This window comes from Eurytemora carolleeae, unplaced genomic scaffold (genome assembly GCF_000591075.1).
Source record: "Eurytemora carolleeae unplaced genomic scaffold, Eaff_2.0 scaffold407, whole genome shotgun sequence".
Taxonomy (NCBI): domain Eukaryota; kingdom Metazoa; phylum Arthropoda; class Copepoda; order Calanoida; family Temoridae; genus Eurytemora; species Eurytemora carolleeae.
The window spans coordinates 17,136-38,426 of record NW_019402188.1 but is presented as its reverse complement, the minus strand read 5'-3'; the positions used below and the strand labels follow the sequence as shown (position 1 = coordinate 38,426).

Genomic DNA, 21,291 nt, shown 5'->3' with positions numbered 1-21,291 from the left:
CAATTTTTGATTAGAAAAACATGAATAACAATGTCTTTTTGGAAAGTTTGTATCTTCATATTTTAAGGAGGTATGACAAAGTTAGGTAAATTATCTAAATCTATATATAAATTTGGCTTGTCTGTCTGTTTGGGTGTCCGTTCGTTTGTTTGTTTGTTTGTATCCAAAAAACGTCAAAACGGCTGTACCGATCGGGCCCAAATTTTTTGTGGGACATCTAGGGACCCCAGGGAAGGTTTATGAATGATCAAAATTTCAAATATTTGTCTCCATCAAAATTCGATCTTCATTAAATTTTTCAAAATTTTGAAAATCCACGAAATTTTCTGTGAAAATCCGCGAATTATTTTTGTTTTGTTTTACGATGTAAACAAAGAGAACATGTTTACAATTAATTTAGAAGATGGGTGCGAAGCGCCCTCTAAGGCTAGTCTATATATAAATTTAGCTTGTCTGTCTGTCTGCTTGTATCCAATAAACGTCAAAACGGCTAAACCAATCGGGACCAAATTTTGTGTGGGACCTCACGTGATCCCAGGGAAGGTTTATGAATGATTAAAATTTTAAATATTTGTGTTTCAAAGTTTTTTATTTTTGAAAAAATTTTGAAAAAGCGCAAAAAATATTAAGAAATCCGCAAACTTTTTTTGTTTTTGTTTTATACTGTACAAAGAGAAGAGGCTCACAGATAAAACCACAATTAAAAGTTGAAATCGAAGATGGGTGCGAAGCGCCCTGAAAGCCTAGTAAAGCTAAAAAATCTTAAATAAATCTGATAAATTACAATACAAGAGAGGGGGGGGGAGTAATCCCTGTTGTGATGTTTGCTGTTTTGTCCGATCATGAAAAGTTCCGTTTTCAGGCAAAGCTGGGTTCCGAAGCTTGTATAATATGAATTTTAAAAAATTTGAATATGATTATTTATAGGATTTAGGACTAATCTCTATTCTGAGAAGAATTTAAAAATAGCTTTCCCCTGTAAATTCCATTTCCAAACTTATAGTAAAGCCAATTCAGGAGAATTGTGGTAAAAAATGATTCAATTATTTTTTGAAAATTCTACGATTTTTAGATCCAAGAAAAATTTAAAAATCCATATTTTTTCTTTATTAATGATTAATTCCCTCAGACTTTGAGTGTGACCCCGGTAGAACCCTGGGAATATCAAATTGTTCATGCATATTTTAAAGGAGTGTTTGCGAAAAATGAAAGGGGTATAGACTTAAGACGAAAAGTCAGCGATTTTGATCGCTACTAATCTTTCTTCTATCTGTTGCGTCTAGAAAACTGTTAAAAACGACTCATTCCGAAGAACGTAGCATTCATACAAATTCAGAAAGTTGCAATATTCAACTCGGATCATAAAAAATCAATTTAATTCCAAACAAACCTAGATAAATTAGGTTATTCTTGTATATCAATGGAAACGAATCGCTCAGATATTACAATCAATAATCATCAATAATTTTTCGACGCATTCGTATATAGATGATATTTCATAATATTTTTTTTTTATTTTTCGTCGTAAGCCTATACCCCCTTTCATTTTTACGAACACTCCCTTCAAGTAAATTTTTGGTGATTTCATTTTTCTTCTATTTTATTTTTTAATTAATGAGAGAAATATACTTTTGAGAACCTTTATTATTTTTTTAAATATCAAGCTTTGGTAAAATATATGATATAATGATATAATGATACAAAACATAATTTGTAGTTCACATTTTATTCAACAATAAATTAAACTAAAATAATCCACGGTACACATTTTCAGTAGTCAAATTCTTCAGACCTCTAAAATTTTTCTTTCAAACATGGCACATTTTTTTAAATTGTGTTGCGAATTCTACTGTGCAATCATTTAAAAAAATATATAGAATATGGACTGCTTCATCTAATTTTGCTCCCAATAATATATTTATCATATTTTCAAAACTGGTTCACGAAATAAAATTTTTTTTTTAAATTTTGGACTTTGAAAACCTTTTGTATTAATTCTGTCAACCTAAAATCAAAATGAAAAGTGATCTCTCTCTAAAAACCATTTAATTATCTCTCTAGAATACTTTTCTTTGCTTTCAACGTGTCACTTTATATATTTCTGATATCTATATATTTTATCTCAACTGAGGCCGAAATTTTTTAGTGAAGTATTATTGTCAATCTTGAACGGTTGATCTCGATTTCCATTGCAGGCACTTTTTTAATTTAAGGATAAATGCTTTATCCCTCAGTTCAAGTTATCCCAACAATCACTGGGATTCCCAGAAGAATCAAATTTAAGTTCAAGAACTTCTGAGACAGGAACTTTTATATTGGAATCTCACAATACCGATCTCTTGATCTCAATGTCCACTGCGGGCATTTTTAATGTTGAGGGTCAATTTTAGGTATTCCTACGAGGTACGAACACAATGCTTGATATCAAAGGAATAATAAACTTATCTTAAGTAAAAACAAACGACCAAGTTCAAGCATTGATCTGGAATCTGGATATTAACTCTACTTAAATATTATTTCTCCGGAGAATGTCGCCATGTGGAAAATCTTCGTGGATTCTCGCTAGATAGCTTCCTGGTGTCAATACTGCAAATTTAAATTCATAAGTCACACTTAGTCATAGATTAATTAACCTTGACAGATAGGACACTAGATGTCGTCTTTTCAAGATTTAGGGGTTTTTTGTTCACAAAAACCCATGGGCAGAAGCCAAAAGGAGTTCCACGCAGGCAGCGTTTAATTACAAGACAGACAGAGAGCATGCACTGCCTGCGCAGAACTCTTTTGGGCCTCTAACTTAGGGTTATTGTGAAGAAAAAACCAAATTATACAGCTGAATCAGACTACTTTAGAAATCAGAATGTTCTGCACACAATACAGAATATTAAATACATAGTGCTTCATCATCTTTTGTTCACAACTGCATCATATCATCCTTTAACATCATTATTACATTATGTAGATAATGCAACACAGTTAAATAAAGTAAAAAAGAGTAGACACTAGACAGAAAAAAAGAACAAATTTGTGCAAATGATTCTTTACATTAAAACCCAAATTTTTCACTGCATCAAAAACATGTAGCAATACCAAATATAAAATACCATGTATCAATACCAAATATTTAATACCATGTATCAATACCAAATATTTAATACCATGTATCAATACCAAATATTTAATACCATGTATCAATACCAAATTTTTCACTTTAGAATTGTATTTTGTAAAAAACATGAAAATAAAAAATACCCAATTTGTTACAAAAAAATTCAATTGTTAACTACCATCAAATTCAAAGTATGCTGACTCAACCGACCTAATTGAAACAGAGAAACCAATTTATAAACTTTAAGATAAGGTTTAACTTTTAAACTTAAACAGTAAACACAAACATAAAAAAACTTCAAGCTTTTCAGAGCTAATATGAGATTAACAAGGAAGAATATTTTGTTGTGTTGTTTTTAACTGTGTTGAATTCTTACTTTTTTCTACTGCATAAGTTTGCAAGTCCCTTTTGTACAGAAGCCACAGTTAACATGTGTTAGTTTTACGAAATATGAGGAAGCACAGCTTTTATCCCAAAATATCTGTTGATATATATTTTAAAATTCGCCAAGGCCGAAAAATCTTCAGTTTCAATCTTTAAATTCTGATGATAATGCACATTTGTACCAACATCATTATCATGTTTACAAAAAGGTTGATTAACCATGAAAATTATATTAATTAGTCATAAAAACAAATTAAGAATGATTGAATTGCTTAAAAATGACAACTTAGAACAAAATTGTACTTTGACATAGCCTCAAAGTATAACGTACTTTTATGACATCAAAACTAAAATTTTAATTTACAGATTTAAAATTTAATTTAATATTGTGATGATGTCATTTGCTCTAAAAATGGACTCTTCTTGTGAAGTAAATAAGCCCGTATTCATAGATTAATAACAACACAGATTGAACACTAGATGTCGTCTTTTCAAGATTTAGGAGTTTTTCGTTCACAATAACCCAGAGGCAAAATCCAAAAGGAGTTACGCGCATGCTGGGTTGAATTACAGAGAGAGAGTCTGTTCTACGCTGAATGCGCGTTACTCCATTGGGCCTCTGCCTCAGGTTAATTGTTAACGAAGTGTTATATCTGTGTTGTTATAAATCCATGTCCGTAATCCTCAGTAAAATATCAGAATTAAATTAGCACTGAGGTGAAAGGAACTGTGCAGTAGACTCTCCATCATATATATTTACTGAGTTGAAAGGGACTGTGTAGTAGACTCTCCTTCATATATATTTACTGAGTTGAAAGGGACTGTGTAGTAGACTCTCCTTCATATATATTTACTGAGGTGAAAGGGACTGTGCCATAGACTCTCCTTCATATATATTTACTGAGGTGAAAGGGACTGTGCAGTAGACTCTCCTTCATATATATTTACGATTCACAATTGTTTTAGTGAGAAATAAATATCGTCATAATTTTATATAAAAAAGTGTTGAATTCTGGAATTTTCCTTCATTGTTTCTGCAGCAAGTCTCTTAAAAATATGTTCACAACTGAGCCAGCTTACGGGGGGAAAATTGGAGGAACGCCCCCCCCCCTATGGAAAATTGGGGGAACGTCCCCCATATTGGAAAACTGGGGAAAAATTAAGAGCACAAAAAGAGAGACCTGGCACTTTCTAGCCCTTTAATTTTGATTTTTTAATTTTTAAGAATAGATTCATAAAGAGTTTTCACTTATTCACTTTAAATAAAGATTTATTATCAAAATTGAAACCTTGGTTACACATTTTCTTCCCCCCCCNCCTCTGGTCATGGCTTGGGCGTAAAATGAATTCACTGTAAAAATAAATCCAGGGTGGATTGCGCGCACAAATGTTCAATTATTTACCCGCTTTGGAAAATATAATGAGCCGCTCCTGTAAATTTTTTTGAAAATCTTTTTCCAGAACTGCATTGTAAACTATATAAATAGCCAGACTGTGTAAAGATTTCAAACTTAAATTTAATATTATCGAAATTAATAATTTCCAGCTTGAAGTGTTATTGAAGAATAAAAGGCTAAAGAATTAGTTTGAAATTTGCATCAATATTGACACCTATAACGACGTAATCAAGGACCGGAGAGGAAAATTAATTGTAAGTATTTGAAGTTACAGAGTGCCCCAATAAACATGGGAATTTTAGAGACTACTTTATATGTTATGCATGGCAAAGAAAGTAAAAAAATGAGGCTGAACATCTGACAAGCTTTATATTAAGTGGTCTACACCTTTCTCGTATCTTAAAAATTGGCCAAGATATTAGATTATTTAAACAATTCTGATTTATTAAATGAATTAAATTTTAAAACTTTTGCAATATCTCCGTCAATTTGAAGATGCAAAATGGTAGATCACATATTGAAAATCTCAAGACCAGAGTCTAAAACTAAAGAATGCGCGAATTTTAAGTTCGAGGTTAAAAGTTCTGTAAAATAATGAATAGCTACTTAAATATTAAACTTTCTCAATTTTAAATTTGAATTTCCCGGGAAAATCTGAACCAATCAGAGAAAAGGATTTACGGAGAATATTACATAACCATCGCTAATCAGCTGATTACGTAACCGAAAACAAAACATATTTCGAATTACAACCGTATTTTGGGTTTACATGCAAAAATTAATTAATCTAAAGCGAAAAATTTCTTTAACAAGGTTTTCACTTTTAAATATAACGTAAAAATGAATGCCACTTTCTCAGCTGAATGATGATTGAATAATAGACAAATGGAAAATGCAGGATTTCAAGATTTGAACCCTGTGTTTAAATTTTAACTTTCGATTTCGTCGAAATATTTAACCTCACGGTTAAAGTTTAGGTTTAAATTAAGTCAGAAGTGGCATTTAACCATAAACTTAAAATTTAAGTCAAAACTTTTCGTTCTTTAGTTTTAGACTCAGGTGTTTTTATATTAGATGTTTAAACTGGAATACTGCAATTATTGTTTTTTAAAGAAAAAAACATGCTGCATGGATAGAAGACGATATAAAAGTCGTCACTGAACTTCTATGTTTTTTGGGACACTCTGTATACAGATAGACAGTCGAACAGGTATGTTGAAATATTCATGCACTGCACTGGACCGAATTTTCGTCCGCATGTATGTCAGTTAATTTTCCAAACCAAACATTTTTAAATACCGATTGTAAACCAACTCCATGTGTGACTTAAATGAATTTATTCCTAAGAACAGGATACAATTTGGCCTCTGCTCGGTCTGATGCTTTCACCTTAACAAACATCCCTTTATTTTTAAAGGACTATAGACAGATTTACAAGTGACTCAACATTTTTAGAATGACTTGTCCAATTTACAACGTTTAAGCTTTTATCTAAATAAAAATATGGAAAATAACTTTCGTCATTGTCACTCCTTAATTTGAATTTGATTATTTTTTTTCTTCAGTTCTGATTGAATTCTATTTTGAAGAACAACGAAGATATCTTTATCATTTTGGCTCTTACGAAGTCTTGTGGCTTGCCATCATGAATCGGACTAAACAACTCTAAATAGGGGATCGCGTTTATTACGTCGAAGCCGTACCGTAACAGTTATTTTTATTTATAAAGGTCGTCTTTATCACTAAAATAGTCTTTATCTTTGTGATGAACCAAACCTCTGTCCTCTATAAATAAGTAAAGCAGATGTTAATTCCACACCTTATTGAAAATATATTTCGGTCTTGGTTAACCCTCGTCAGTTCTAACATTATATAATAACCATCAAACTCGATAATGAAAAATGTAAAAAAGCCAGAAGAAAATAAACAAACTGAAAGTCGTCTTACACTTACCTTCTCTGCCCAATCAAGCTGCATCATGCTCTCTGTTCTGCTTTCATATCTTGGAATATTCTTCTCAAACCCTAGGTTTAATCTTTCCTGAACAGAATCAACATTTGAGGGAAGGTTATGGTAAACAATGTTGCAAATAATCCTTTAAAATACAATGCCTTAAAATAACCTAAATGTCAAGGTTATACAGAATTCCGAATCAGCAAGAGAAAAGTGATTTGAGGTTCACCTCATTTATATATATGTCATTAAATATATATTAAAATGTATTTAGTAAACCGTGGCTTTAAAAATAACGAAAAATACTATTAACAAAACGAACAGTCTGTTCTCAGCTAAAAAACTAAGTGTTAACGACAGTCTAAATAATTTTTTATTTCCGGAAAACAATTATCGGTTCAGAATCAAAGCTCATTATCAATTGGAAAGCCAAAAAAAGGCATCAAAGGATTTTCAACCTTGCTAATCTGCTCAGTAATAAAGTTTTGGGATAAACTTTTTTATTAAGAGATCCTGTGGCCTGTACATGGTTATAGTTTATACCTGGAACTTATTTTTAGAGGTTCCCAAAGCCTGTATGATCTTATCATCCTCCTCAACATTATTCTCCAGCCTCCAGCGAGATCGAGGCTAAAATACAAACAAAGAAAGATTTATGATCTTATCAGCCTCCTCAACATTATTCTCCAGCCTCCAGCGAGATCGAGGCTAAAATACAAACAAATTAAGATTTATGATCTTATCAGCCTCCTCAACATTATTCTCCAGCCTCCAGCGAGATCGAGGATAAAATACAAACAAAGAAAGATTTATGATCTTATCAGCCTCTTCAACATTGTCCTTCGACCTCCAGCAAGCTTGAGGCTGAAATACAAATAAAGAAAAATTTCCCAGATACCCAGGCATTTGGGAAATTCCTTTTTTCGACATTTTTTATTGTCATCCTCCTTAACATTATCCTCTAGCCTACAGAGTTGGAGGCTTAAATACAAATAAAGAAAGATTTGTGATCTTGTCATCCTTCTTAACATCATTCAGCAAGCTCGAGGCTAAAATACAAATAAAGAAAGATTTGTGATCTTGTCATCCTCCTTAACATCATTCAGCAAGCTCGAGGCTAAAATACAAATAAAGAAAGATTGATGATTTCATCATCCTCCTCAAGATTGTCCTTTAGCCTTCAGCAAGCTTGAGGCACATAAAGAAAACTTTATGATCTTTTCATCCTCCTGCCTCTAGGGAGCTCGAGGTTTAAATACAAATAAGTAAATCTTTATAATTGTATTTTCCTTCTCAAAATTGTCCTTTGACCTCCAACAAGCTCAAGACTAAAATAAAAATATATGAAGCTTTATGATAATATCATACTACTCAGCATTGCCCTTCAGCCTCCACCAAGCTCAAGGCTGAAATACAAATATATAAAGATGTTGCCCAGGTAGGGATGGGCATCGCTTTAAAAACGATCGTTTTGAGTTTCATTTTGGCTTTTCCAAACTAATTCTTATAATTAACATTGTTTTGGTTTTAAGCTTATGAAAGCAAAAAACGAACGGAAAAATCTGTGATTAAAATTTTTTTAAGCATATTATCTCATTTAATTTAAAATACAAATTTTTCCGTTCGTTTTTTGCTTTCATAAACGTTTCGTTCGCCGGAAACCCTACTAATGCCTCCTTTGTTTGCGGGGTAAGTGAATACAACAAATGCAAATGCTGTATTGGGAAGGACACAAAGATATAGAAAACAATTGAGTAAGGTGGCAACTTTATTTTTTGATTTGTTTATTATACATCGCAAATCTTTAAGAGATTTAAAAAATTTACTCTTTGTTTAAACCTATACTTTTTTCAGACTTTAAAAAAGATTATAATATATCAATCAAGTTAACAAAAAAAAAAAGCTTAGAATTATTTTTATTTCCGTAAGATCATTAATTAGTTTACTTTTAAAGACCCTATTTATAGCAATTGCACGAAATGGTTAATACCATTTTTTAAATAAAGTTGTAAATATTTTAAAATCTTTTACCTTCACTCCGAAACTTGTTTTTCTTTCTTTTCCAATCTTTTCCTTTTCTTCCATCTGTAGGCTATAAACTTCAGACCACAGTTTTTCCTGATCATCATCAATACACGTTATCATCATTATTATTATTATTATATCATCATTATCATCACCATCATTATCATCATTATCATCATTATCATCATTATCATCATTATCATCATTATCATCATTATCATCATTATCATCATTATCATCATTTTCATCTTTATCATCATTATCATCAAAGTCATCTTTATCTTTATGTAACTTACTAGAATATCGAGGATTGGCGATGCTTCTCTGAAAGTTGTAGATTTTCTCATGAGATTCAAAAACTAACAAATTCTTATTTTAATCTCAGGATATCAAAAACTTCAAAACATTAAAGGGAGTGACCGGCTTTGTAAGGTAGTTGAACTGAGTACGCAGTGTTGTCGAAAACTTCTTTCGGGTTCATTTGAGACATATTACACTTTTTAAAGATCGGAAAATCCTGAGTTTGAGTGCAAAGCCGACGTTCAATACTCCTACTTTGGGGGTGGATACGCTTTTAGAATTAGTTTTTTTAACTCAACTCTGTGGAAAATCTGATGCAGCTTGAATCCGAAAGCTCAAGCCGTAAATATGGCCAACGACATCTTAGACAAGAACCGTATTTTCCCCAATTTTCTCTGGTTCTCACGGTATAAAGAAAATAAAACAATCTTATTTCATTCATCTATTTTAGAAATTCATGCATTTTCCTTTCTTCTGTGAAACCCGAGAAAAAAGGTAAAATGGCGGAAATTGTTAAAATATAAAAATAGAATTCCTGAAATTGGGTTGAAGCAAGAAGATCCCTGCAGAGAACATTAGGAATTCTAAACAGACAGAGCTCAATACTTTCCTTTCATCTTTTAATAAAGCTCCTGGTCGGCTCTTTTCCCTCAAATTTATCTTTATATATAAATACTTTGCTTGTATGTCTTTCTGCTTGTTTGTATCCCATAAAAGTCAAAAGGGCTAAACCAATCGGGCCCAAATTTTTGAGAAGATCAAAATTTCAAAAATTAGCCTCCAACAAAATTTGATTTTCATGAAATTTTTGAGTTTTTTTTTAATCTGCAAACTTTCATTTGTTTTACAATGTATTTACACAGAGAGAAAATATTTGCAATTAAATAGAAGATGGGCCTGGTATTGTAATATTTAAATGATTATTTTTAAATTTGTTTTAAATTTTTACGGTTTTAGTGGAACAATGCAAAAAAAGTTAATTTTGATCTTGACTGTTGGACATTATTAAAAAGTGTTCAACCATTTTCTCCTTATATACAGGGTGTCCCCAAAAAACATGGGAATTCAGTGACGAATTCGATATCGTCTTTGTTATAAATTGGCATTGTAATACCTGATTTCAAAAGCCATAATATTATTATTTCTGCTAGAGTTTATTTTATGAAAACGGTAAAAGATTGTAAAGATGTGTCCATAATGTCTCCGTAAGATGAACAGTGAAGACGTACAAGTTTACTCTGTTTGTATACTGCAATTTTCTTGTTTTACTAAGTACAACCGTATGCAGTCAAAACATAAACAAACAAAATGTAAACATAGCAGACGAAACTCTTACAGATTACAGCTTTCTCAGTAGGTATCACTATACTAAATCAAAGAAATATTTAAAAAGACGATATCGAATTCGTCACTGAATTCCCATGTTTTTTGGGACACCCTGTACATAACCTATAGAAGTAAGTTTAGTTGCGGTTGAATCTGATTTTGATTAGGATTTAGCATAACCCCCCTTTTATTTTTCGTGAACGCCCTCTTTGATTATCACTCAATACTTTTTATCACGTTTCAAATTTTACTCGTTTTTTCACGCGGTATTTTTTTAATAATTATTTAATAACATTTTCCCTGGCCCTGTTATTTAAAATTGGTTCTCCCTGAAAGGCTGCACTGTTTCAATTTGATCTGTTATTTATTTACAAAAGTGTAAAAAATAAAAAATGTCGATTAGAAAGACGACATTTGAGCAATTTTATAGGTATTTTATAGCGTTATACATCAGGAATAGTCTAATTGTCGTCTTATTGTTCTACAGATTTATAAATCTAACTGTTTATTGAGTTTGCCTATGATGTTGAATATCAGTTTGAAGTTTGAACCATTGAATAGTTTCATCTAAACTCCAATCAGAGGGTGGAAGACACCTCAAAGACTACAACCAACATAAAATAAAAAAATTTAGGAAATATTTATTCTATGTAGCTGAACATTTTTTCAATTGTGGTTCTCTGTGAAATTGATTTGAGGATAAACATCATGCATTTGGTTGGTTTTGCCATACGTCTCAAGTTCTCAACAGAGGAATTGAGCATTTGTAACAAACCATGATTTTCTAATCCCTGTATCTTTGCAATTGCAACCCAATGCCGTAGAACTTAGATATTTCAAACTATGAATTCTGTTAGATGAAAGAATCTAAGTTTGAAACATCAAAGGTTTACACCATCAGTTGGATACAATATAGGTTTTAAAAAATCAGAGTTTGTTACAAAGACTCTTTTCCTTTTACCTATTTCTAATTAGCTGAATAGTCTCAATTCTCCTAATTGTTTTGCTCTTCTTTAGGTATCGAACCTTTCGGAAGCTATTTGAAAAAATGTACACTTTGTTCTAAATGGCGAAATGAAAGTTAATTTTGAACAGAGTTTTCGTAAAATCCTAATGGTTTTGATAATTTTAAATGTGCAAGGGGGTTAATAATAATAAACTCTGACTCTCTGGGTTTAATTATAATATCAATATCCAACAACAAATCACCTGAGGGTTTAAATTCTACATCTTTTGATCAATTTCACCTGAGGGTTTATTTCTGCAACTTTCGATCAATACTACCTGAGGGTTTATTTCTGCATCTTTAGGGTTCCATTTCAAACTTGCGAAGTACTTGCCGAGCTCTAGCAACAAAAATATCAGCTGAAAGGGACTGTAAGCTTTATTTTAAGTGACCCTCCATGCAAAAGTGGCATTGAGTGACTCACAAAGGTCATCTGAAAAGCTTTGTTTCATGCAGTATAAATTAGGTGACTTGCGCATTTCTACTTCAGGCAAAAATGTAAAAATTGTCAATTAAAAAAATTGAGTCTTTGCCACAAACTCTGATTTTCTTATCCACATATCTCCTTAACACAATGTTGTAGACCTTAGATATTTCAAACTATGATTTCTGTTATATCAAATAATCTAAGTTTGAAGTATCAAAAGTTTACACAGTCTGGTTGCAAAGATATATGGATTACAAACTTTGAGTTTGTGACAAAGACTCAATTCCTTTACGCGTTCAGTGTCTTGAAAAGGGAGTGAGCGACACATGTGACATAGGGGTATTTTAGCAGTGTTTTGAAATACAATATATCCGGATTCATTTGCAATTTGATAACATGCAGAATATGTTTTACATTGTAATAATGTCTGTTTAATCGCTGACAAAAACTTTATTTTACAATTATTGATAAAAAAATAGAAAAATTCTAGAAGTTTTCCGGTAAAAAAAATAAAATTTATTTTGTTCACAAATAATAACAAAAGACAAAATGTTTTATATAAATTTTTCAAGAGCTTTCAAAATACTAATTTTGATTAATAAAGAAATTGACTTTTTGCCACAAATTCAAATTTTCTAATCCCTATATCTCTGGAATCTGATGGGGGGAACCCCTGTAATTTCAAACTTAGACTATTTGATCTAACATAATTCCTAGTTTCATATATCTAAGATCTACGACATTGGGTTGCAAAGATATAGGTCTAAAAAATCTGAGTTTGTGCCAAAGGCTCAATTCCTTTCACATCCTTTAATTTACTATTTGTTGAAGTCAAGAAATGAAAAGAACAGTGCGAGGACAAATATTGCTAACAAATTAAATTGTTTTCAAATTATAATCTAGTCTAGAAAAAAAATGAATGCGCAGTTCAACTAATCTTTAATAATCTAAAGATTAGATCATATTTTTCAAACTAATTATAGTCACGTTGAAATGTTTAACGATTCTACGTTTAAGAGTAATTGAGATTAAGATATTCTTCAAATTATATTATTAAAGTTTTTGAATGAAACTGATTTCTAACTCGAATTTTCAATTTCGTAAAAAAGAAATATGAGCTTTATACGATCTAATTATCATGCATAACTTATAAGACATGTGAGCTAATACATTTGATCTCATTCGCTAAACTTATCATTGAGCGTTATATAAATTATCAAAAGAAATTAAATCTTTACCACAAACTCTAATTTTCCTATCCAGCTACATTTTTGAAAACTGATGGTGAACACCTTTGCTATTTCAAATATTGATTTTTTTATCTAACAGAATGCGTAGTTAGAAATATCTAAGGTTTATGAAATTTTGGTTGCAAAGATATAGGGGTTAGAAAATCAAAATGTATGGCAAAGACTCAATTCCTTTTCACTTGTTTTTAACTCAAAACAAATGGACTCATCATGTTTTTCTTCAAAAACAATGGAGATTTATTGTGAGAACTAAACACCTGTCAGGCCAAATTGAGGGGGTTAGAAAGCTGAAATTTAGCATGCAGCATCTACTTGTGGTCAACTACATAGATCACGAAGATATTTGATATCGGAGGTCATTGACCTCCATTTTGACCGCCATGAACTCATAAAATAAGGAAAATACCACTTTTTTCATTCTAATGCAATTATTTTAAGTTAATCAGACATGAACCTTTTCATAATTATTTGCTACCACATAAGTCATGCGCTGAATTAGACATAGACCTCCATTTTGACATCCATTCGAAAATGACCTCCAAAAATGGTTAGCATATTAAATCAATGAAAATTATAAGTTAGGTGAGTTATCAAATCATAGGTTTTTTGGTGTACCAATTGCATTCTAATACCTGTTTGTCCTAATATGTCTGAAGGTCTTGATCTCCAAACTTGCTGTTTTGTTCTGTTACAAAAGTTGGTGTCGAATTGCCCCCCCCCCCCCCATCTTTAAGATGTCAAGTGTAACGAATTGGGCATGTCACTCTTTACATGGAGACGGAGTGTTACAAAAGTACGAGACCAGAATCATTAATTTTTACCTTTATTACTCTGTGTATCCAGTAGAGTGGGACCGAAGGCAGCTATAACAAGAAAACTGACTTGTCTTCCTGGTTTCACAGAATTTAATAACAAATATTTTTAGATGATTATAAGTAGCTATAAACAATATGACAAGAATTTACTGTAATGTTACATTGTCTATACGCAACATCCCCCCTACTGAACTTCTGACCTACTAACTAGGACAAGCTAGGGGGCCGAGCGCCGCGGCTAGCTGACAGGCTAGGGGTCCGGGCGCTGCGGCCACAAGTTCAAATAGCAGCTGTAAATTCACGTACTAGTAGGTTGGATGTTTAGTATAGCGGATTTGTTTAGGTCAGAAGTGGAGTATAGTGGATTTGCGCAGGTCAAAAGTTGCACCATCAAATTTACATGTAGGTTGACGAATAAATACCGCAAATTAATTTAAAGATCAAAGACGACTTTTAAGTTGTCTTACAACTGTCTTGTTTAGTAAATATAAGTTTCCACAGAAAAAAATATAAAATCTAAACATTTTTTTCTAATATTATTAATTTTTTAATTCTTTTAACCTCGATTTAGTTTTAAGAATGTGGACCTTTTTTCGTTTAATTCAAGAAAAAAATGTTAAACCAATCTTTATTGAAAAATGACATTTCAAAACATAGCTTTGTTGAAGACATACATTTTCAAATAAAATTTAAAAGATTTTGTTAACAATTTTACAATAGGCATTTCGCAAACATTTCCGTAAAATTGAAATTGAAATTACAAAAATGTTGATTTTTTAATTCATAACCGAGGGGGGGGGGGGTGAATGCAATACAGGGTCATAGAAGTAAAAATTATAATTGGTATTAATTGCCTGGACCAAGAATGAACACTTCTTTCAAGAGCTGGGTCAGCTTGCTAGCCTAGTAAACAGTAATTTTCTAATCAGAATAATCAGAATAAAGAGCACATTGCATATCACTTGTTCTGGTATTAATCTTGGCTATGCATATTATGCTCACTGGTCTTTAATACCATACAAATTTTAGAAATATTTCTGAATTTTTTGCAGAACTGAAAAAAGTTCAACCCGAAATAATTTTTTACATTTTTTTAGCGTATTCCCTAGGTCATGAATAGAATAAAATGCACAATTCAATTTTAGATACACACGGTCGTCTTGAATCAAAATGTTCAGTGATGTCCTAGAAACTAGAATGCTTATTTCAAATAAGCAATATTTTTGCTCAAATAATTGTTGAATTACTTCTACTCTATGAAACTTTATAATAAAGATAAATCATGATAGTATAACTTAGAAACTTTAAAAATCCCATTATTTATAATAAAAGAATAAACTTTGTTTCTATAATTCATTTAGTCAATAGGATAGTACAGCTTAGTCGGCGTTTATATCAATACAATAAAGACAACTTTTCCTAATTAGGATAAATGATCATAAACAAGTATTTTTTTAATCTATTGGCAAAAATAAAAAATTCAAATAGAACGTCGTCTTTATTGTACTGATATGTACGACAAAGACTGTGTTATGAATAAGTTTCCTTTGGTTTAGAGGGAACCCATACAACTATGATATGAGTTATTATTTCATATAATTCATTGCAACACGGACCAACCAGAAGCATTCGGTTTCTTTTATTTGAAATGAAACGGGGTTCATCAATCTTTTAACTTATGGATTTGTTTACTCTATACTTTTCCATTCAAAACGTATATGCCGACAAAAAGTACTTAAGAAAAAGGTTAAAAAATTATGTATAATGAGTCAAATTGTGATCGAAAGCCATAGCTTTCTGGAATATTGAAAGAACCGTCAAAAACATGTGAATGAGCATTCGTAAAAATTAAAACATCATAGACTCATAAGATTGCTTAAACTCGTCTTCATATTTTACAGATTTATGGTTCTCATACTTTTAGAAGGGTTATAGAATAGATTTGAAAAAATTAGTATTCCTTTAATCTCATCTCCTGAGAATGTTATTTATTTGTATATATCTTAAACTCTTTAAAAAATGCAGTATGTAAAATTTCCCGAGATAATTTGTGAAAACAATTTTTGTTGCTATAAAAAGAACATTTTGTTCAACGATTTCTGTATAAAATATTGAATCCCATTTTAGTACAAATCAATTTTTCTCAAAAGTGAAGAAATGAAAGTGTCAAAATAAAATTTTAGCGGCATTTTTAAAGTGATATACCTGATTCTTAACGATAACCCTAGAACCGTTATCTCATCAAGAATAAACTAGATATTCTTGTTTTTCAGCTTTAAAGTTTTCAATTTTAAATTGAGGTTTCTCTTAAAAAACGACTTTAGCATTTTAACTCCCAAGTAAATGGATCAAGAAATCTAAGATTACTACTTGGATAAAGATCTATAATATATCACAGTAAACTCAGGTTAATTTCAAGACCCGGGCCGACTTTTAAGGAGCAAATATAATACACATACTTACAGACTAGATAAGGCTAAACGGGACGGCACACCAATCCCTTTGATCCCTTGATCCCTATTTTTAAACCCGGCTTACCTGATATGGTATTGTGATGTATCTATGTGGTGTGTACTGCGCTCTGTACTAATATATCTGTTATATTTTATACCAAGCAACGTGATTAGATTTAGGGCTAGAGGGAGGGTTTGCGCACAGTTTTATTTTTATACTATGCAAAGTGATTAGATTTAGGGTTGGAGGGAGGGTTTGCGCACAGTTTTATTTATATACTATGCAAAGTGATTAGATTTAGGGTTGGAGGGAGGGTTTGCGCACAGTTTTATTTTTATACCAAGCAAAGTGATTAGATTTAGGGCTAGAGGGAGGGTTTGCGCACAATTTTATTGTAAGTAACAATTGCTGATTTTAGGTAATTAAAAAACAGTGAGTGAACCAGCCAGAGAACCCTTTAAAGATACTCCTTGTTATTATTTTAATGAAAATTTTTACAATTTAAAGAAAATTTACCAAATCTGAAATGTAAAATATTCTACATGGTTTTGAAAAAAAACTTTTTTGCAAATTCACGAAAGTACATATGTTATTCTTGTATTATACAACAAATTTTTTAATGTTTGATTAACATGTAAGAAAATGATTGCATGGGTAGTTTCCTTGTATTTCATAGGAGATAAGAAAACTGCAATGTCAGAAAAATACTTTATAAAAGCATAATACGGATTTATATATGCTTTAGTACGGTTTAAAGATTCAATAATGTTGACTATACTATTAGTATTTTTATTTCTATATGCTTGGTGGAGATTGTTCTCCAAAGAAGTAAGTAACATACCAGGACCTCTCTGCATTCCATTCCTCGGGTGTCCGTTGTGGTTAACGTCTAAAAGAGGTTTTCTAGACTGGCTGACTCATCCTAGTGTAATCAAGAACCCAATATCTTTTATACAAATTGGACCGACTGTTAAATATTACATCATCAATGACTTCAGAATTATGAAAGAGCTGTTTTCTAAAGAAGAATTTTCCCATCGTTCTGCTGCCGATTTCCAGCTCAAGCTTAGGTTTGTAACTGTAAACAAACCTGATGGTATTATGCTCACTAACGGAGATCAATGGAGTCATCAACGACGTTTTGCTCTGAAAACACTGAAAGATTTTGGTTTTGGTAAGCAATCTTTGGAAAGTACAATCAATACTGAGATTGAGGAGATGATCACCAAGTACAGTTTACATCAAGGAGATATCAAGATCGGATCTGATTTTAATATTCCAGTTATTAGTATACTATGGAAGATAGTCTCTGGATCAAGAATAACTATAAATTCAACCGAGGCCGTTCGAATGGTTGAACTTGTAAATGAAATTTTTGCAAAAGGTAATCAAGTTGAATTTTCTATAATTTGATAAACTATTTCGTTGTAATTTCAAGTGATCTGCCATTCACAACTTCATTTTGAACCTATAGCTGATCAAAATGTCGGAATTTTATCCTTTAATTCTGACAATTTCTCCATAATTTCTTCAGTAGATATCTGCAAGTTTCTCTATTCAAAAATTTTATTTTTTTATTAGGAGATTTTCATTTGAGAGTTCTGCCCTACAGCTTTTTGAAGCATTTTCCCAATGTAACTGGTTATAAAAACAGAGCTGAAATTCTTAAAGAGCTCAAAGCATTTATGCTAAAAATAATTGATGAACATGAAGAAAGATTTGAAGCTGGTCAACTTAAAGATTTTATAGATGTTTATCTAGATCAGGTAGTTTCATGTATTATACTTAAATGGTATTTTCAAAGAAAAGGAAAAGATGTTGATTGTTACATTTACTTCAAATATAGTATTTAAAATTTCTCAGGACGATTTGTTTGTTTACTTTTTTCATAATAGTTTGTGTCACATTTTTAATTCACTCAGGTCAATTATTTTTACCCCTTGATCATTACTGTCCTTTGATCAGTTATATCCCATTCATCAGTTCATCAGTTCATCCTTTGATCAGTTCCTCTCCTTGATTAATTTCACCCCTTGAAAAGTTCCTTTCCTTGACCAGTTACTTTCCTTGACCAGTTCCTTTCCTTGATCAGTTCCTTTCCTTAATCAGTTCCTTTCTTTGATCAGTTCCTTTCTTTGATCAGTTCCTTTTCTTGATCAGTTCCTTTCCTTGATCTGTTCTTTTCCTTAATCAGTTACTTTCTTTGATCAGTTCCTTTCTTTGATCAGTTCCTTTCCTTGATCAGTTCATTTCCTTGATCAGTTCCTTTCCTTGATTAGTTCCTTTCCTTGATCAGTTCCTCTCCTTGATCAGTTTCTCCCATTGATCAACTTCTCTCCTGAATCAGTTCCACCCATTGATAAACTTCTCTCCTGAATCAGTTCCACCCATTGATAAACTTCTCTCCTGAATTAGTTCCTCCCATTGATCAACTTCTCTCCTTGATCAGTTCCACCCACTGATAAACTTCTCTCCTGAATCAGTTCCACCCATTGATCAACTTCTCTCCTGAATCAGTTCCTATCATTTAACCGTTATCTTAGTAAAACCATGTTCTCAAATAGTGCAGTTTAAACAGTGCATTTGATGCTTAAACTGCATTGATGCAGTATTGACTTATCTAAATAATTGCATAGATGCAATCTGACAATAGTGGAAAGTATTCAAAAGAAGATCTATGTGCTTCCATGATAGATTTCTTCCAAGCTGGAACAGAAACCACTTCAATTACGCTTAAATGGGTTCTACTCTACCTGGCTTTAAATCAGGTCTGTCAGAATTTAAAAAAAAAATCTGCGAAACTATATCATCATGTTTACTGCGGAAAAAAGGCTTTTTCTCGAAAATTTGAATTGCAATTATTCTTTTCAACGAATTTTATCTACGTAATTTCACGTGACACTACATTTAAAGAATTATATGGACAATTGACAAAATTATGCCATTTAAAGGACGCTGGCTGTCCCTTTGTGTGTATTTGCAGGATGACCAAGAAGCATGTAGAAGAGAGATAAAAGAGGTTCTGGGAGAAACCAGAGCAGAGGTGGCTCATATGTCAAGTCTTCCATATACCGTGGTAATGTTATTCTTTATTATATTGGGTTTTTTTGTATAACATATCTCGGGGGGGGGGGGGGGGTCATGTTCCTTATTGAACTTATTACTTGGCTAGCTCATAAAAAACAACACTAGACCTCTGACTTAGTTGAGCGCTCTAGTGAAAAGCGGCAACTTCCCAACTGTAACAATTTCCTTCACTAATTTACTATGTTAAAATTAATAACTGCAGCGCTCAGCCCCCTAGCCCATCATAGCTGCAGCGCTCGGCCACTATCCAATTCTAGTCCCAGTGCTCGGCCCCCTAGCCCATCCTAGCCGCAGTGCTCGGCCCCCCAACCTTACCCTAGCCGCAGCGTTTGGCCCCCCGTTGTAGCCTGCGGCACCTCAGACGCCTAACCAAACCTTTAATAATTACTATATTTTCTTTACAACGAGTTATAGCTTTAGCACTCGGCCCCATAGCCCTTCCTAGCCTCAGAAGGCTTAACCTAATCGTAAATAAAAATAAGGACCAACATGTTCTTGCTTTAACTTTAAAAAAGACTAGATGAATTTTTTATTTAAGTTGCGCATTTTCTAAAAAAAAAGTTGAGAAATTCTTTAAAAATTTAAAAACTTAAATGTTCATTTAATACTTCCTTCATGGGGAAAATTCCGTTTTTCCTTCATGGGGAAGATTTTAATTAGTGTAGCTCCGAAATATCTCAATAATGACAATATATTGTTCAGGCGACAATAACAGAGATACAGAGATTATCCAGTGTAGCTCCGATATATCTCAATAATGACAATATATTGTTCAGGCGACAATAATGGAGATTCAGAGATTATCCAGTGTAGCTCCGATATATCTCAATAAAGACAATATATTGTTCAGGCGACAATAACAGAGATACAGAGATTATCCAGTGTAGCTCTGATATATCTCAATAAATACAATATATTGTTCAGGCGACAATAACAGAGATACAGAGATTATCCAGTGTAGCTCCGATATATCTCAATAAAGACAATATATTGTTCAGGCGACAATAACGGAGATTCAGAGATTATCCAGTGTAGTTCCCATATATCTCAATAATGACAATATATTGTTCAGGCGACAATAACAGAGATACAGAGATTGTCCAATGTAGCTCCGATATATTTCAATAATGACAAGATACTGTTCAGGCGACAATAACAGAGATACAGAGATTATCCAGTGTAGCTGCGATATATCTCAATAATGACAATATATTGTTCAGGCGACAATAACGGAGATACAGAGATTATCCAGTGTAGCTCCGTTATCTCTTTTTTTAAAAAAAGTGAAGAAAAATATGTAAAATGTGCATGTTTAACAAAAATATAACCCCAACAAGCTTTTTAAAGAACAAAAATGCTTTTTTAGGGAGCTGTTGATTGATTCCGTTTGGAACGGGTAATTAGAATATTTGTTTAAATATTTTTCAACAGTTGAAAAGAAACATCACACCTCATTTTTAGAATATCCACAAAGAGAATTGAGTCTTTGTACCAAATTATCTAATCCTTGCATCTATGTAACCTGATGGTGAAAACCTTGATATTTCAAAAATAGATTATTTGATCTAACATAATTCATAGTTTTAAATATCTAAGGTCTACGACATTGGGTTGCAAAGATATAGGGATTTTTCAAGAAAAGCAGTTTTATTTTGTTTGCAAAAACGTAAAAGCTAAATTGACATTTGGCATTTGTTATTTTGAGGTGAATATTTTCTTTTATCTTGTACTCGCATTTCAGAATCTTCTAATCCTTAT

General features: G+C 32.0%; 2 protein-coding genes across 5 annotated transcripts in view; one reads left to right on the top strand and one right to left on the bottom strand.

The window, feature by feature from the left end:
- Positions 1-1,970: 1,970 nt before the first annotated feature.
- The window catches only part of LOC111718224 (uncharacterized), a 25,867-nt gene continuing 6,546 nt past the window's right edge, over positions 1,971-21,291 (bottom strand). Inside the window, exons 6-17 of the mRNA XM_023493763.1 lie at positions 16,531-16,573; positions 14,847-14,895; positions 13,999-14,067; positions 11,779-11,840; positions 11,013-11,098; positions 9,704-9,752; positions 9,165-9,227; positions 8,875-8,961; positions 7,387-7,473; positions 6,844-6,930; positions 6,233-6,279; positions 1,971-2,586 (exon numbers count right to left, since the gene is read on the bottom strand). Coding sequence (XP_023349531.1) covers positions 2,514-2,586; positions 6,233-6,279; positions 6,844-6,930; positions 7,387-7,473; positions 8,875-8,961; positions 9,165-9,227; positions 9,704-9,752; positions 11,013-11,098; positions 11,779-11,840; positions 13,999-14,067; positions 14,847-14,895; positions 16,531-16,573 — 802 coding nt within the window. The 3' untranslated portion in view covers positions 1,971-2,513. The remainder of the gene's footprint in view (positions 2,587-6,232; positions 6,280-6,843; positions 6,931-7,386; positions 7,474-8,874; positions 8,962-9,164; positions 9,228-9,703; positions 9,753-11,012; positions 11,099-11,778; positions 11,841-13,998; positions 14,068-14,846; positions 14,896-16,530; positions 16,574-21,291) is intronic.
- Positions 16,986-21,291, top strand: part of LOC111718225 (cytochrome P450 2H2) — a 4,626-nt gene continuing 320 nt past the window's right edge. The window contains exons 1-5 of one of the 4 annotated variants that reach the window (XM_023493764.1): positions 16,987-17,830; positions 18,028-18,212; positions 19,083-19,214; positions 19,430-19,522; positions 20,532-20,798. In XM_023493764.1, coding sequence (XP_023349532.1) covers positions 17,212-17,830; positions 18,028-18,212; positions 19,083-19,214; positions 19,430-19,522; positions 20,532-20,615 — 1,113 coding nt within the window. In that variant the 5' untranslated portion in view covers positions 16,987-17,211 and the 3' untranslated portion in view covers positions 20,616-20,798. Of the gene's footprint in view, positions 17,831-18,027; positions 18,213-19,082; positions 19,523-20,531; positions 20,805-20,899; positions 20,930-21,291 lie in introns of those variants that run through there. The other 3 variants (XM_023493765.1, XR_002769009.1, XR_002769010.1) reach the window with 3 other exon arrangements.